A 15,787-nucleotide genomic window follows, 5' to 3' on the forward strand; every position below is an offset into this window, starting at 1 on the left:
CTTCCCATTCTTGACTTCAGGTAATTCTTAAACTGAGGGTAGGTTGGAAAGAAGGAGGACACAGCTCCTGTGCCCAGGAGGCCCTTAGTCCTAGTGAAGGGACGGAGCCCTGTCCTAAGATTTTGCAGGGAAGCTTCTTGCAGGGCAGCAACTTTCAGTCAAATTTGCAAGGGGTCAGATGGAGTGCAGGGATATGAGCAGGACAGAGGGCAGAAGGTTCTTGGAGGAGGTACCATCTGCTATGGGCTGGCCCAGATGAGGTGCTGCTCTCTGCTCCCAGAGTCTCCACAGCCCCCAGCTGCTCCACCCCTTTAGAGCGCTCACAGGCCTTTCCTTTTCTTCAGTGTTATCTGTCCCTCCTTGGGCCTGTGGGCTTCTTTTCAGGATCCTCGCCTGCTGCCCTTCATTTCATCCAAAACCCCTGCCCTGGGCTGGGGCCCAGCTGCCAGGATGGACACGCCAGTAGAGGAATCCCTCTTCCAAATCATCCACTGCTACCACCAGTATGCAGCCCGGGAAGGGGACGTGGAGACCCTGTCCCTGGAGGAGCTGAAGTCACTGCTCATTGACAACGTGCCCCGCTTCATGGAGAGTTTGGTGCGGAGGGTCTGGGATCAGGGTGGGGGAAAGAGAGGAGACCAGGGCAGGGATATAGGGCTGGTTATGGGGTTGGAAGTGAGTGGTGAGGGTGTTAGGTAGGGGGAGCCTTCTCCCATGAGAATCTCCAATTTAGGGGAGGGTAGGGAAGGACTGAGTGAGTGCAGAAAGATGACTCCACACCAGAGGAAGGGACGGGTCCCAGGCCAGCTTTACTTCTTGTCCTTCGCTCTCCCGGAACTCCAGCCCAAGCATAGCTAATCCCTGAAACTCAGTCCTAAGCCCAAACCTGTTCATTCCTCTCCCGTCCTGCATCCTGAATACAGGCCCATCCCTCTGCACCTTGGCGAGCCCTCTGCGCTCCAGCCCCTTCTGCTGGGTCTTGCACAAGCCTTCCCTTCCTAGTAGGAGCCCCTTCCTCCTTCATCCCCAGAGTCTCTCAGAGTCTCTCCCCAGATGGGCCCTGCCCTGGAGTCCAGGCACAGACACTTGCTCAGGCCTTGGCAATCTTTTCTGTCACCAGGCTCAACCCTGTGATTACGGGGCTCCTTGGGGACTGCAAGGCTGGCAGGGTGTGTGTCTGTGGGGTGCTGCCCTCTGTTCCATGCCCCAGGGTCTCTGGACTATCATCTCCAGAGGATTTTGGGTCCATCCCTTGACTCAAGGCCACTTCATTCCAGGAAAAGGTTATCCTTCGGTCACTTCCCCTCGTTCCTTGCCTAACTTTGGGAAATGTCAAGGAGACAGTCTTGCCCTCTGTTTACTGGGGTGAACCTCTGGGGGTTGCAGAGATGGAAAGGAGCTAAGGTGGGAGGTCACTGTGGTTAGTCCCCTGTTTCTGCTTCCCTGAAACTGCTTCCTTTCCAGGGTAGACTGCCTGTCCATGGTGCTGTGCCAGGCCAGGCCAGGCGCTGCACTCATGGGGCTCACAGGCCCACCCAGGCAAAGGGCCCTCAGAGACAGACACCTGGGCACAGATAGCAGGCCTGGGGAAGGTGGGCCAGATGAAGAAAGCTGGGGAGAGCCTGACTGAGGCAGGAAGCCTTCAGATCTTCTCTGGTTAGCCAGCTTCTTTGTAGAAGAGATCAGATCACAGAAACAGGTGGTAGTGGTGGGTGGTGAAGGGACAGAGGCTGCAAACCTGCCCACAGGATGAGGGGCCCTCCACCAGGCCCACAGCTGAGTACAGATGCAAGCTTCCTTCCCCCAGAGGCTTTTCAGGGCTCCATGCTGGGCTCTCCACACCCACCAACCAAATCCTGCTTCACCTGCCTTGTACTCCCAATGCCCACCTTGCCTCTGCCTGCCCTGTCTCCTGGCTGCACCCTGACCCGGACTTTCTTCATGCTGCCCCTTCCATCTCCAACACATCTTTTCTCTCTTCTACTTTCTTAACCCTCAGCCCTCAGGGCCATGGAGTGCAGGAGAGCCACCTGATCTGGGACCTCCTGGGAAGCTCCAGCACTCATGGCTTTGTCCTTTCCCTCATTCTGCACCCTATGTAGGTGACAGAGTCAAACTGTCATAGGAATTTCATAGCAGGTGCCACAGCATGCACACATGACCCCACTTAGTGCTGGAACTGCAATGGACATGGGAGACAGGCAGATTCTGCCCTGGGGAGCTCCCAGTGTGGAGGAGGAAGCACCACCCTACCCTCAGGAAGCCTAGTCTGGGTGTCCCTCCAGGGGAGCATGAAGTTCAGCTGGGAAGACAGGCTTAGGCAGCCACTGACAGTGATGTGACTGGTGTCTGGGGATGCCAGGCTGCTCAGCACTGCTCAGGAGCTGCAGACCAGTAAGCAGAGCCCAGTTACCTCCCTCTTTTGTACCCATGCAGCTCCAGGGCCAGTTACCTGAGGCCCCTACCACACTTTGGCCTCTTTCATCTGGTTTTGCAGCCTGTGGTATCCTAGCCACTGACTGTGTGAGGGAGGAGTTGTTTCCCGCAAGCCCCTTGCAGGCAGGGCCATGCCACTGTCACCTCTCCCATCCCAGCAGGTGGTAGAGGGCCCAGCAGGTGGGCTGTGTACCTCAGCAGGTGGCTGACCCTCTGCCCACTCCTCAGGGCCGCAAGGAGCCGTACTACATTGCAGAATTGTTCCGGGCAGCAGACAAGAACAAGGACAACCAGATCTGCTTTGACGAGTTCCTCTACATCCTGGGCAAGCTGGTGAAAGACTACCACCTACAGTACCACCGGCAGCTGTGTGCATACCACTGTACCCAGCACAGCCTCTATTAGAGCGGGACAGGCAGCCCTCTGCCCACTGGAGCCTGCCCCCAGGAGCTGACTACAGGCAGCCCAACCGAGAACTCTGCTGTGTCTCTGTGTGTGTGCACATGTATGTGCCTGTCTGTGGAAAGACAGCTGCATGGAAGAGAATAAAGCAATTTTTAAATATTTCATGGTTTTGGGCATCCACTATGGGTCCAGAAAAAGGAGGGTTGATTCCTTCCCTGGGGAACATTCGTTTTAGGTGGGAGACACAGCTCTGTCTGCAGGGAGCCCCTGACTAAGAGGGAGACACAGCCCTGTCTGGAGGGAGCCCCTGTCTGAAAGGGGAGACACACCCCTGCCTCCGGGGAGCCCCTGTCTGAGGGGGGAGACACAGCCTTGCTCTCAGTTTTGGGCCTGAGAGGGAAGAGTCTTCTCTTGGGGAGGTGAGGAAGCCAAGCCTCCCCAGTGATGTTGCTGATTAGGAAGGGAGGCTCGAGGGCAGTGTTGCATGTGGACCAGTTTTTGAAGGTGTCCCTGCTCTGAAGGACAGCCACAATGAATCAGTGTACAAAGGTGGACTTGGGCCTGGGAGGGACCAGGATGCAGAGGGTGAGGCACATGTCAAGCAGAGGGAACTTCAACGGAAGTTCATAGAACTTCATAGAAATTCATACGGAATTTCCAGGAGCAATGGGAAGTTTGCTTGGAAATTAGTGTCCATGGAGAAGAATAGTACAAAATCAATTTAAAGGGGTGGGTTAGGACCAGGCTCTGGAAGTTCTTGAAAGCTGCCCATTGGAATTTGGGCTTTGTCCTTTAGCTAATGGGACCTTGAGTCGTTAAGCGTGGGGAGGAGGTGGGGGCCATGGGACCAGCTTTGTGCTTTCAGAAACTAGCTGGGGCCATGGAGTGCAGATCAGATGGGGGAGAGCCTAGAGACCCATTGGAGGCTCCTGCACAGCCTGGCAGGAGACAGGAGGACCAGGTGAATGGCAACGTGCAGGCATGCAGGGAGGGAGTGGACACAGAGGAAGTGAGAACACAGAACCCCAGACCCTGGAGATGGCCTGAGGGAGGGAAGGGATCCACAATGATGCTGAGGTTCAGGAGTTGGTGACTGAGGGGAAGATGAGGCCAGAAACTGGCATGGGCATCACAGGCACTGGGGCGTGAACTGGTTTGCAGGGAAGATGGTGCATTGGGTTTTGTGCATGCTGAGTCAGAGGCCGAGACAAGGGCAAAGCTGACAATCCAGACCAGCGAACTGTAGACAGCTGTCATGGGTAGAGCAATGAGTGGAACCTGGGAGACTGTCAACCAGGGAAGAATTCCTGGATGAGACAAGGGATGGGCCTGGTCTTCACTAATGAAACATGATGAAGAATGTGGGAGTGACTCCCACCTCTGGGCTATTCATGATTCACTGATCCAAGTCCTCCTGTGGTCTTTGGCCCCTCCCAGCTGAGACCTGCCCACTTTATCTCTATATTGTTTTCCTGTCCCTTTCCTGAGAGCCCAGGAATCTGATGCAGAATCCCTGGAGAGGGTCTCCTCTTCCTTCAGGCAATGCCTAAGCCCGTCATGGGTGGTTGTCTTTTCTGAGGATGGGTCTGGGAACCGGTATGCTGAACTTATCGAGATAGGAACAATGGGTTTTAAAGTAATGATGGCAGATCATGGCATTGCTCACCTGTGCAATAACTGGGGGGTCATTGAAGGGGCTTGGTCTGGTCTCCTCCCCCAGCTGGGTCTGTGTGCAGAACAAGGTGAGCGGTGGGTGCCCTGGGAGCTGGGCCTGGGAGATGTTGTCTCTCATGAGTGAAGCTCTGAAGCGAAATGCTGCCCGGCTGCTCTCTGGGCTGGGCCTGCCGCCCCTCCACGCTCTCCAGTCTGCAGTGCTAGCCTTTAGACTCAGCTGGCCCCCACCTCTCTGGGAAGATGTCTGCATTTCCTTTCTCTCTGGACTTTCCCCTGCCAAGGCACACATTCTGCTGCATGGTAGTGTGTTTTAGTCTCTGCATTTTCCTCCAAGGCAGGATCTCCGCATCTCTGCACCTGGCCCGGGGTCAGCACGTGGGACACTCAGCTAGTGCTTGAGGAGGGAATGCAGGAATGGGTCTGCAGGGCTGGAATCCCATGACCCGAATCTGTGCTCCCTCCTGCAGGGCCCCTTGGCCGCATCTAGATGTGTAGAGACAGTGGCCTCCTGCTGAGGGGAGTTCTTCCTGCCTGTCTCACTTGAGGAGTGTTGGGTTCCATGGGCTTTGAGTTCTGAACAAGCTGAGTCCTCCTTGCCTCCCTCCTGCCACTGCTGGGGATTTCTCCACCAGCTCTGCCTGAGCTGTCCTCATTTCCTTAGCCTCAAGGATGGGCTGGGTCAAGCCTATTGGGACACATACTCAGTGATTGAGCCCTTTCCTGTAAACATGACCAGGTTCTGCTTCCCCTCGGTTGCCCCACGTCCGTCCATCAGGTTGGTTACAGACTTTGTCTTTGCCTCAATTCGCTTACCCAATTTCCAACACCCATCTTCTGCGAGGTCAGCTCAGCCTGGCTCCTGCTCCCCCTGAAGACCCCAAGGTTTTCTGTCCAGGGGGGTGTTTCATGATCTCACTGGGCAGTCTCACATCGTGCTGAGAGGAAGTCGTAGCTCACAACTGTGACTGGACCTGGGCAACGACCTTGAGTAACTCCCCGTGCCTCAGTTTCCCCTTCTATCAAATAGGGATAATTATACCTGTAATGTCCACTTGACAAGGTTGATGGGAAAATCAAATGAGTCAGTGGATGTACAAACACTTTGAAAACATGATGTGCTGCTTTGGGGTAAGGTGCTGTTGTGCCAGGTCACATAAGATAGCTACTGGTGAATAATAGGTATGCTGTAAGGGCTGATCGCTGGTTGAAAACTTGTCATAAATGACCCTATTTCCCTGTCTAGGGTTGACTCACCTCTTGTCAAGGAAGTTAGACTGCATTTGATTGATGGATTTATACCCAGCCTTTTTTCAAAAACAATTTAACGTGGCTGGCTGTAATAAAGAGAATTTCTGCATTACATAAGGAAAAGGCCAAAAGTTCAATTTTGCATTCATTTATTTCACTGCCACCAATAAATATTAATCTTACAATTAGTAAGTGCCAGGACATAGGAGTGTGAAAATAAATGTAGTTTCTTTTCTGAAGGGGGTCCTGGTCACAAAGAGAAAACAGACAATGAACAGATGAGTCATAATTTAGCAGGGCAGGTGCTATGATGGATAAGAATTTGGGTAGCACAGAAGAGAGAAAAATTAACTCTGTTATCGATGGGGTTGGGGAAGGAGGATCAGGGATGAACTCAAAACAGATGGTGCCCCAGCTGGACCAGGAAGGAGGAAAATGTTACTGGGCTGAAGAGACATTCCAGGGAGGGACAGGAAGTGAGAGTCACACAAATCACTTGATATAGTTAATGTTGTGTCTCTCTGTGGGTCTCGGTTTCCTCATCCGTACGGTGGGAATTACTGTAGAAATTAAATGAATTGATGCAAACAAGGAACTTAGCACAGTTCCTGGCACATGATAAATGCCCAGTAAATGTGAGCTATTATTTTGCTGTTATTTGTTCTTCTTATTGACTGTGGTTGCTGTTATTGTGTATGCCAGCCACCGTGCTGGGTCCTGGAGAGGCAGATACCTACAGTCTGGGTCCTGGAGGACTTGTGGTCCAGCTAGAGCATCAGACACAGTTCTGGGGCAGTGCTCACAGCTTACACTTGCTCAGAGCCTAATTCAGCTCTGCTCTAACCACTTTACACATTTTTTTGTGTGTAAACTTTTAATTAAAATGTAATACACATTAAGAAAAGTCCATAGGTCGTAAATATTTTACATACATTATTAATTATCACAACAACACTATGAAGTAGATTTTTTTAAAGGTGAAAGCATTTAAAAATAAAAAAAATTTTAATTATGGCAGAATGAACATATCATAAAATTTACCTTCTATACCACTTTTAAGTGTAGTGTTAAGAACATTCATACTGCTGGGCAGCCAACCTCCAGAACCCCTTTCATCTTGCAGAACTGAAACTCTGCACACATTAAACAATTCTCCACTTCTGTTTCCTCCTAGTCCCTGGAAACCATCATTTTTTTTCTGTCTCTATGAATTTGACTAGTTTGAGTACCTCGCATAAGTTGAATCATACAGTATTTGTCTTTTTGTGACTGATTTATGTCACTTAGCATAATTTTCTCAAGGTTTATCCATATAGTAGCATGTTCAGAATTTCATTCCTTTTTTTAAGGCCAAATAATATTCCATTGTGTGTACATACCACATTTTATTTATCCATTTATCTGTTGATGGACCCTTGGGTTGCTGCCACCTTTCGAGTATTGTGAATAATGCTGCTGTGAACATGGGTGTGCAAGTATCCTTTTAAGACTCTGCTTTCAATTTTGGGGTGTATATCCAGAAGTGGAATTGTCAGATCATATGGTAATTTTATGTTTATTTTTGTGAGTAGCTGCCACACTGTTTTCCACAGCAGTTGTGCCATTTTATGTCCCACCAAAGTGCACAAGGGGTCCAGTTTCTCTATGTCGTTGCTAACACTGGTTATTTTCTGTTTTTTTTTTTTCTCTTTTTTGATAGTAGTCACCCTAATTGGTGTGAGGTAGTTTCTCACTGTGGTTTTTATTTGCATTTCCCTAATGATTAGTAATGTTGAGCATCTTTTCATAGGCTTATTGGCCATTCATATGTCTTCTTTGGAGAAATGTCTATTCAAGTGCTTTGCCCATTTTGACTGGGTTGTTTGTTTTTGTGTTTTGTTGTTGTTGTTGAGTTATAGGAGTTCTTTCATATTCTGGATATTACCCTCTTATTAGATACATGATTTATAAATATTTTCTCCCATTCTGTAGGTTGAAGGTAGACTCTTTAATCTCCACTTAATGGGCCGGCCCAGTGGCGCACTGCTACAGTGCACCGCTTGGGAGCACGGCGGCGCTCCCGCTGAGGGTTCGGATCCCACATACAGACAGGTTCCCGCTCACTGGCTGAGCAAGGTGCGGGCGCAACACCGAGGGTTGCGATCCCGTTGCCGGTCCCGGTCCGGTACGGGCGTGACACTGAGGGTTGCGATCCATTGCCGGACACGAAAAAAGACAAAAAAAAAAAAAAAAAAATAATTGACACAGCAAGAAGGCACAGAGTGGTTAAAGGATGTGCCCAAGATCACAGAGCTATAGAGGAAGTGGTACAATGAAGCCCAAAAGGCCATAGAATCCTGAAAAAGAGGGGCTGATCCCATCTACTTCCCCAAGGAGGTGATGACGGCTTAAAGGAGAGGAGTTTTCTGAGAGTCATGTTCTTGTCAGATCATGCTCTGGGGTCAGATGCTCTGGAACTTGGTCTGGGATCTGATACACCTGCACTGGGAAACTGTGTGAATTGTTTCACCTTCTGGGCCTCAGCTTCCTCATCTGTGGAATGGGCAGGTTCTGTGCCCTTCCTTCGTAACAGGCATATTCTGAGGCTCTGATGAGATAATATGAACATGAAGTGCTTTGTAACATGAGAAATATGACATAAATCTTTAGCATTGGAAGCCAGTTAATCTGAGTGGCATTTTGCTAGCGGAGGAGGAAGACTTTGCTTCTCCTGAAATCCCGGGGAATTGGCCACCTCCTCTTCTCCTCTTGAGCATGAAGCTCATCTGCCTTCTCAAACAACTCCTCTCCCCCGTCTATCCCAAAGTGGGCTCCTCTCTTCAGCCCAGGCTCCTGCGGTCTGAGACACAATAATTCTCCTGGAGAGGGTTGAAGGGTCCCTGCTGTGTTTATGCAGTGGCTCAGGGCCTTGTGCAGTGCAAAGGGACCCCAAGCCAACCTTCGTGTCCCAGGGCATTGTGCTCCTCTAACTTCACAGAGCAGGAGAGTTGTGAAGGGCTGTGGGCAGCAGGATGGGGACTGATTTAGTCCTTGTCAACCACGTTCCCACAAAGAGTTCAACCACCCACCCAAAGTAACAACAACAATAGAAAAACTCCACCTTTCACAACTAAAACTGGCAGCTAGGACTAGTGTTCTTAACCTTTTTTTAGGCCTTTGGACCCTTTGAAGAATCGAATGAAAGCCACAGGAGAGCGTTCTTATGCACGTACACGCAAAGGGATGCATTCACCTCCAATTCAATTTTGGAGATGTGTAGACGGGCCATAAAGGCATGGGATAAACAATAGCAACAGTGGAGAGGGACTCAGGAGTGGGAGTCTGCCTGGACCAAATGAGTGGAGAGGGGTGCTCACTGCAGCCTCTTCCTGGTTTCTCCTGCCGGGCACTACTGCCCAGCAAATGCCTTCCTCCTTCCCTTCCCCCTCCTCCCTACCCATCAAAAATGTTCATTCTGCACAGTGATTGCCACATTCACCTGGTTGGGAAACCAGAGCCTGTAGCAAGCCTGGAAGGGAGTAGCTGTCCCTGAATGGCACGAGGCCACGGGCAGCTGGCCAAGCCTACTCGCTATAAAAGGAAGCTGACGCTCAGCCCTGCATGTCCTTTGTCAACTCTTTTTCAGGAGACCTGGTAAGTGGGACCGTCTGTGTCTGCCCCACACTTTGGGCTTCCCTTGGGGAGGGTTGGGAAAGTGGAGCATCCATCTGTGAGAGAGGAGAGAGAAAGTTCTGGAATGTCTAGGACAAAGATCCAGTGCTCCTGGAGAAGGAGAGTGAGACAGGGATAAGGTGGCGTGGAGTCCTCTAGCACATTTCAGTGGGTGAGGGTACATTTGTTTCCTAAGCTGGGCCCTTCTTGGGCAGAGGGTGGGGCAGAGGAGAGTTGGCAGGCGCTTCGTGTGTGTGCCTGTGTGTGTCTCACACCTGTATCGATATCGTCCCAGCCCCTTCCCATCAGAGCCATAGCCATCTGGTGGGTTTAGTTATTTGGATGGTGCAGGCCAGGACAAAGCCATTACTTAGGGTATGAACCCTGAGTGTCCCCCTAGTCTCCACTCTGCCACGGGTACCACAGGATTCCCCATGTGGCTCCCTCTATCAGGTGGAACATATCTGGGCACCATGCTGACTGATCTGGAGAATGCCTTGGACTCGTTCATTGACGTCTACCACAAGTACTCCCTGTTGCAAGGAAATTACCATTCCATCTACATGGACGACATGAAGAAATTGTTAGAGAAGGAGTGTCCTCAGTTCATAAAGGTGAGGAGGGGCTGGGTGTGGTGGGGGTCTCAGCCTGGCTCTGACAATGCCCTGGGTCCCTGCTCCTTCGTGCTGCCCTCTGTAGATGGCCACGCCTCAGCTCTCTCTAAGATCTTTAACTCTGGCTTCTCCCTCTTCAATCCTGACAGAAAAAGAGTGCAGAAACCTGGTTCAAAGAGTTGGATATCAACAGTGATGGGGCGATTAACTTCGAGGAGTTCCTCGTAATGGTGGTAAAAGTGGGCGTGGAAGCCCACAAAGAAATCCACAAAGAGTAGCAGAGCTGCTGGGAGCGGGGGCTGGGCCCCAGACATGTACCTGCAGAATAATAAAGTCATCAATACCTCAGCTTGCTCTTAGTCTCTTGCTTTTCTCTTGTGGGATGAGGTTCTTGGGGGTGGAGGGAGGGTTGGAAAATCCAAAGGAAGAGAAAGATACCTCTGCTGTCCCCACCGTCACCTCTCACAAGCCTTAGTGCTTTACCACATGTCTGGTCTCTTCTCTGCACTCTCCCCAAACTGTTCTTGAGTCTTTTCCAGCCCCACAGTCCAAGTCATTGGTTCTAGGACTTAAGGATTCTAAAAAGCGCATAACACTAGAGCTGGTGATTTTACTAGTTGTTCCCAAGTGGATGATTTGGGAAGAGGGTGATGTAAGGAAAACTGATACTGTTCTCTAAGGCAAATTTTAGTTTCTAGTCAAATGTCTTAGATGTGGCTCTTGGGAAATTAGGGAGATAGCTTTATAGGAGTGTGTGTGTGTGTGTGTGCATGCGTGCGTGTGACAGAGAGAGATAGTCCGATTCTGTGTGTGGCGTGACTACAGGTGGATGACATTTAAAGTCTTACATTAACTTACACTAGGAGAGCATCCTGGCCCCACCCCTTAGGGATATAGTTTGTCCTTAGGGATTTTGGAAGCTTTCCCTCCTCCTCTACTCCCAACTTCCCAACTCGATTAAATAATAAAAGAATGGGCAGATAGGCCAACATGTTAATACAACTCAACTCAAAGAAGAGGCTACTGAAATGTTGCCCTGTGAGATTCTATGCTCTGGTGATCAGTGAATTATCCAAAATAACTTCCCAATCATTATATCCATGGACTTTTCTCAGGGCCTGGTAAAATGGGGAGGCCAGAAGATGAATGGGCACCTTTGACAAGAATCTAATCTCCAAATTGGATTTTCATGCTGTGGCTTAGGAAATTTTCTGTTGTCCCCACTTAGGTGCCGGAACAATGGTGTTAGTGGTGGTGAGGAGGGTAAGATGCTGTCATCAGAATTACTAAGCCAGAGTTCTTAACTTGGTCTGTCTATACATTTCTGAAATGGAATTAACGTTAAATGCATCCCTTTGCGTGTACGTGCATACGAACACTTCCCTGTGGCTTTCATCAGATTCTCCAAAGGGTCCAAAGGCCTAAAAAAGGTTAAGAACACTAGTCCTAGCTGCCAGTTTTAGTAATGAAAGGTGGAGTTTTTCTATTGTTGCTGTTACTTTGGGTGGGTGGTTGAACTCTTTGTGGGAACGTGTTTGACAAGGACTAAATCAGTCCCCATCCTGCTGCCCACAGCCCTTCACAACTCTCCTGCTCTGTGAAGTTAGAGGAGCACAATGCCCTGGGACACGAAGGTTGGCTTGGGGTCTCTTTGCACTGCACAAGGCCCTGAGCCACTGCATAAACACAGTAGGGACCCTTCAACCCTCTCAGGGAGAATTATTGTGTCTCGGACCGCAGGAGCCTGGGCTGAAGAGAGGAGCCCACTCTGGGATAGAGGGGGGAGAGGAGTTGTTTGAGAAGGCAGATGAGCTTCATGCTCAAGAGGAGAAGAGGAGGTGGCCAATTCCCTGGGATCTCAGGAGAAGCAAAGCCCTCCTCCTCCGCTAGCAAAATGCCACTCAGATTAACTGGCTTCCAGTGAAGATTCCTCACTTCAGATCACTGGGCTTTTTGTTTGTAGTAGACATTAATCATATTAAAATGCAAATGAGCAGGGACAGGTAACAGCTTAAACCCTTTCCACCATTGCATTAATTACTAGCCAGTTTTATTATCAGCTAACATATTAGTGAACATGGTTGGCAGGCAGGGGAGAGTTAAGATTGGGACTCAAAATGAGATGAGGAGTCTAGTCATTGGAATGTGGGGATGGGCCCCTGCTGGGGCAAGTAGAAAGGCCTAGGGATTAAATTGCCTCCTTCTAGTTTGCTGAAGGGTATCTTCATCCATCCCTCAAAGCTACAGGTTCCACCCAAGTCAGGAGCATGGAATCCGCTCTCTGCATTGCAGAAATAGGGATTATGCAGTTCTGAGAGGCACCACAGTGATCTTGCTATAATTTCCTTCAACACATAGTCCGAAAGTGAGTAGCTGGCCAAAATGTGGTCCAGACAAAAAAAATGAGCAATGTTCCAGGGTTCACCAACCACAGCACAGGCCTCACTTAACATGTAGGGGATGTAAAGAGAGAAAAGATAACTCAGGAATACACAGAAGCAGAGGGCACCCTGATTCTGTCTCTCAGTTATCCACAATTAGTGGTGGCAGTGATAGTGGTGTGTGTCTGTGTGTGCTGTTGTATTGGGATATGTCAGGGTTAGGGCGGGAGCAACATATCCCAGTGCCTTTGAAAATGCACTGTTGGACTTGCTGTTAATGGATTCTTCAGGGAGAGATTTACTCTTATTAATTCTGTGTGTCTTTAGTTGAAAGTTCAAAGAGCCTGATTTCTCGGAGCCCACCCAGAGGGATTGTGGGGAAGGTGGCCCAGAAAATCCTCTGGAGTTTCACTATAAGTGATGGGCAATGGTTGTGAACTGGATCGATACTGGGCTGTCCACAGTTGGTTCCTGAATCACGGCTGGGCAGGGGAGATGGTCCACCTGGCATTTGCAGCCTGGAGAAAGAGGAGATGGGGGAAGCATTTTTTAGAAGCTTCTTGGAGGAGTCAGACTTGGAGATTATCATTTACAAATAAGACTGCGCCCATTACAGGAACCACTGGGCAGAGTCAGACAGGGCTTATGGCCCAGAGCAAGGTGATTTGGTTTCCTGTTTCCCCAGCTACAAAAGAAGAACAAGGCAGTGGGAAGTTGAGAAATAAGTTGTTTAGCAGGAAATCTCATGCAACAATTGAGCCCACAAAGAAGACCTTGGTTCACCAATTGAGGCAAATCCGGCCACTGAGATTTCCGGGGCTGTAAGGACGACCTGTCTGAAATCTTGCTTCTCCATCCAGGTTCTCCACCAAGGCTCCTGACTTCAGCTGAGTTCCTAGTGGTTGTAACAAAAGTTCTAAAGGGTACAGACAGGATCTGAAATGAAGCAATTAGTCTCCAGCAGCCTGGCGAAAGAGCTTATTCCAATGGAAACAACTTCCCTGTACATTCTCCACTTGGGAACCAGAGCCATTTTGCTTGAGTACAGATCCCAGCCCATCTTCTGGCCTCATGACTGGGGGAATTCAGTCTAAATTCAAAGGGGCTGAAGAGGAAGGGGAAAGCGACTAGCACCTACAGGGCTCCAGCTGTGTGTCAGTGTGAGGGAAGAAAACCATCGTCTCAAACCTGGATAAAGACAAAATGGTGATGGCTTGTATTTTTGATCTCATGATAGAGTCTGTCTGAATAAACACAGGTCCTTGCTACTTGTCATCATCTGACACTTGTGAGAAAAGTGTTTGGCAAAGTGTGTTTGATGAACATTCCCAACAAATGCAGAAGTAGACAGCTGACACCTGCTGGAAAGGGTAACGTGGTTTTACAGCTTGGTCAAGATGTTAAACCCAAAACTGTTATGGTTTTTATCACTCTATTAAAAGTTAAAACAGTCTTACATCTAATTTAAGAACCTTAGTTAGGTATTCCTTTCCTGACTGTCTTTATATATTATCAGATATTCTTCGAACAAGCCTTTTTTTTTTTTCTTTTAAAATCTTCCTTGCTGGTTCTCTCATTAATGAATTAAGACAAAGATTCTGACAAGGGCCCACTGTGTTTGTTGATAATTTTGCTTTTTAGCACGAGACGTTGTGGTAGTTTGTCTTTTTTATTTCTCATAACAACCCTATCAGAGGCAAATACTACTTGCATTTTGTATATGAGCAGACTCAAGAGGTTAAGAAACTTGACTGAGTTTCTAATCTGCTAATCCGCCAAGTGGCAGAGCTAGGATTAGGTCCCTAGCTGTCTCCAGGCAAGAGACCCTGGTTAAGATATGAAAGTGCTCTTCTGTGGCCCATGTGCTGTCCTGTGTGTGGAGAGAGCCAGCCTGCCTCTGTCCGCCTTTGCAGCCTCTTACTCCTTGCCCACTGCAGGGTCTCTTGGGCCCCGTTTCCCCTGTCTAGGACTTCACTAGACACATCTCAGGGCCTGGAGTGAGCAATCATCCATGTAAGGATAATCTCCCCACATACAGAGCAAGAGAGCCGGAATTTTTATTTCCTTCGACTCTCAGGGGTTTCCCTAGTAACAAGTGCCCCTTCCTCCCAGGGTGGAGGAGCCTTCCTTCCCGTCTTGGAACTTTGAAGCACTGCCGAATCTGCCACCCACGTATGAGTATTCAGAGCTTTCCCCTCCAGACTCAAGTAGTCCCTGGGTGGCCCATTGCCAATCTGATGGGGGTCCCAACAGCCATCAGTGATTCTGACCAGGGAGTGACACCCTCATTGTGGGTTACCCTGAACACAGACATGAAATCAGACAGATTTTAAACATCGCCAGTAGCATGGGAAGGTAGGTACGTCGTGCATCTTCACCCTACCACCTAACTTATAAGTAAACCAGACGCCAGCTTTCTCCAATGGACTAGAGACTCTTATAACGACTGCTCCTTGACTGGAGTTACATATGCTCCCCGGGTTTGTGCATTCTTTTGTGGGATGTACTGGGCTTGTCATCTGAGGATGACTGCTTGTCTCCCTCAGGTGGGGCATGCTGTTTGGCAATATTGGGTCCTTAGGTGTTTGTGCAAAATGATACTCTAAACTGGAAGGGCCCACACTTCTGACATGGCAGGATTGCCTGGGACATCCTGCCAGGAAGACAAATTGACAGCTGGCTCCCTTCTGCTGTCTCTGTCCTCATAGCTGGTATATGCTCATACATACCCTGGGAAAAATGGTACCCAACTTGTCACTTACTGTGGCGGAGCTTGCTAATGCTACCACCCCAGCTATTTATGACAATCAAGGCTCAGTGAACTCACTAGCTAAGGTGGTGATGAATAGCTGAACAGCTCCCGATTATCTGCTGGCAGAACAGGGTGACATTTGGTTATTGCCAACACCTCCTACTGTAGCTGGGTGACACAGTGGGACAGGTGCAGAAGCAGGCCCACTCCTTGGTTGCAAAGTGTGGGGCCATCCGAGGGATTCTTCTCTGACCTCTTTGGCAACTTCATCCCTGGGTGGCTGGGATCTTGCTTTAGGTCGCTTCTCCAAGCAGGCCTGGTCATCCTCCTTGTGGTAGTGGTCCTCCTGGGTCTGGTGAAATGTATTCTGGCTATGGGTCAATGAAATTGCATTGAGATTGTGTCAGTCAAGGTGTTACATGGATCTGAGAGACAAACTTTGCCTCCAGATCCAGGGAGGTCGGTGGGCATATGAAATGAACTAGCTTTGCTAGGGGGAATATCTGGGTTGGGGAACGGACTGCAGAACAGGTCCTTACATGGCCTTGGCCAACCCAGCGATCCCACTTGCCCCCCACCAGGTATAAAACCCAGGGCAGAGTGCTTTTGCAGTCTGTGATACTGTG

General features: G+C 49.4%; 2 protein-coding genes across 2 annotated transcripts; both read left to right on the forward strand.

Annotated features, from left to right (window-relative positions):
* Positions 1 to 450: 450 nt before the first annotated feature.
* On the forward strand, positions 451 to 2,841 carry LOC103586381 (protein S100-A15A). The gene is made up of 2 exons (XM_008567642.1): positions 451 to 597; positions 2,665 to 2,841. Exons 1-2 carry the CDS (start codon positions 451 to 453, stop codon positions 2,839 to 2,841), a joined length of 324 nt encoding a protein of 107 aa, XP_008565864.1.
* Positions 2,842 to 9,322: 6,481 nt separating this feature from the next.
* On the forward strand, positions 9,323 to 10,376 carry S100A8 (S100 calcium binding protein A8). Its single transcript, XM_008567635.1, has 3 exons — positions 9,323 to 9,396; positions 9,868 to 10,028; positions 10,178 to 10,376. The coding sequence occupies exons 2-3, from the start codon at positions 9,888 to 9,890 to the stop codon at positions 10,304 to 10,306; spliced, it is 270 nt and encodes an 89-aa protein (XP_008565857.1). The 5' UTR covers positions 9,323 to 9,396; positions 9,868 to 9,887; the 3' UTR covers positions 10,307 to 10,376.
* Positions 10,377 to 15,787: the final 5,411 nt, after the last annotated feature.

Source organism: Galeopterus variegatus, unplaced genomic scaffold (assembly GCF_000696425.1).
Source record: "Galeopterus variegatus unplaced genomic scaffold, G_variegatus-3.0.2 Scaffold334, whole genome shotgun sequence".
Lineage (NCBI taxonomy): Eukaryota > Metazoa > Chordata > Mammalia > Dermoptera > Cynocephalidae > Galeopterus > Galeopterus variegatus.

Coding starts and splice junctions, on each gene's coding strand:
- LOC103586381 (XM_008567642.1), top strand. CDS start 451: ATGGACACGCCAGTAGAGGAATCCCTCTTCCAAATCATCCACTGCTAC. Junction 598..2,664: donor CCCGCTTCATGGAGAGTTTG/GTGCGGAGGGTC, acceptor CCCACTCCTCAG/GGCCGCAAGGAGCCGTACTA.
- S100A8 (XM_008567635.1), top strand. CDS start 9,888: ATGCTGACTGATCTGGAGAATGCCTTGGACTCGTTCATTGACGTCTAC. Junction 10,029..10,177: donor AGTGTCCTCAGTTCATAAAG/GTGAGGAGGGGC, acceptor CAATCCTGACAG/AAAAAGAGTGCAGAAACCTG.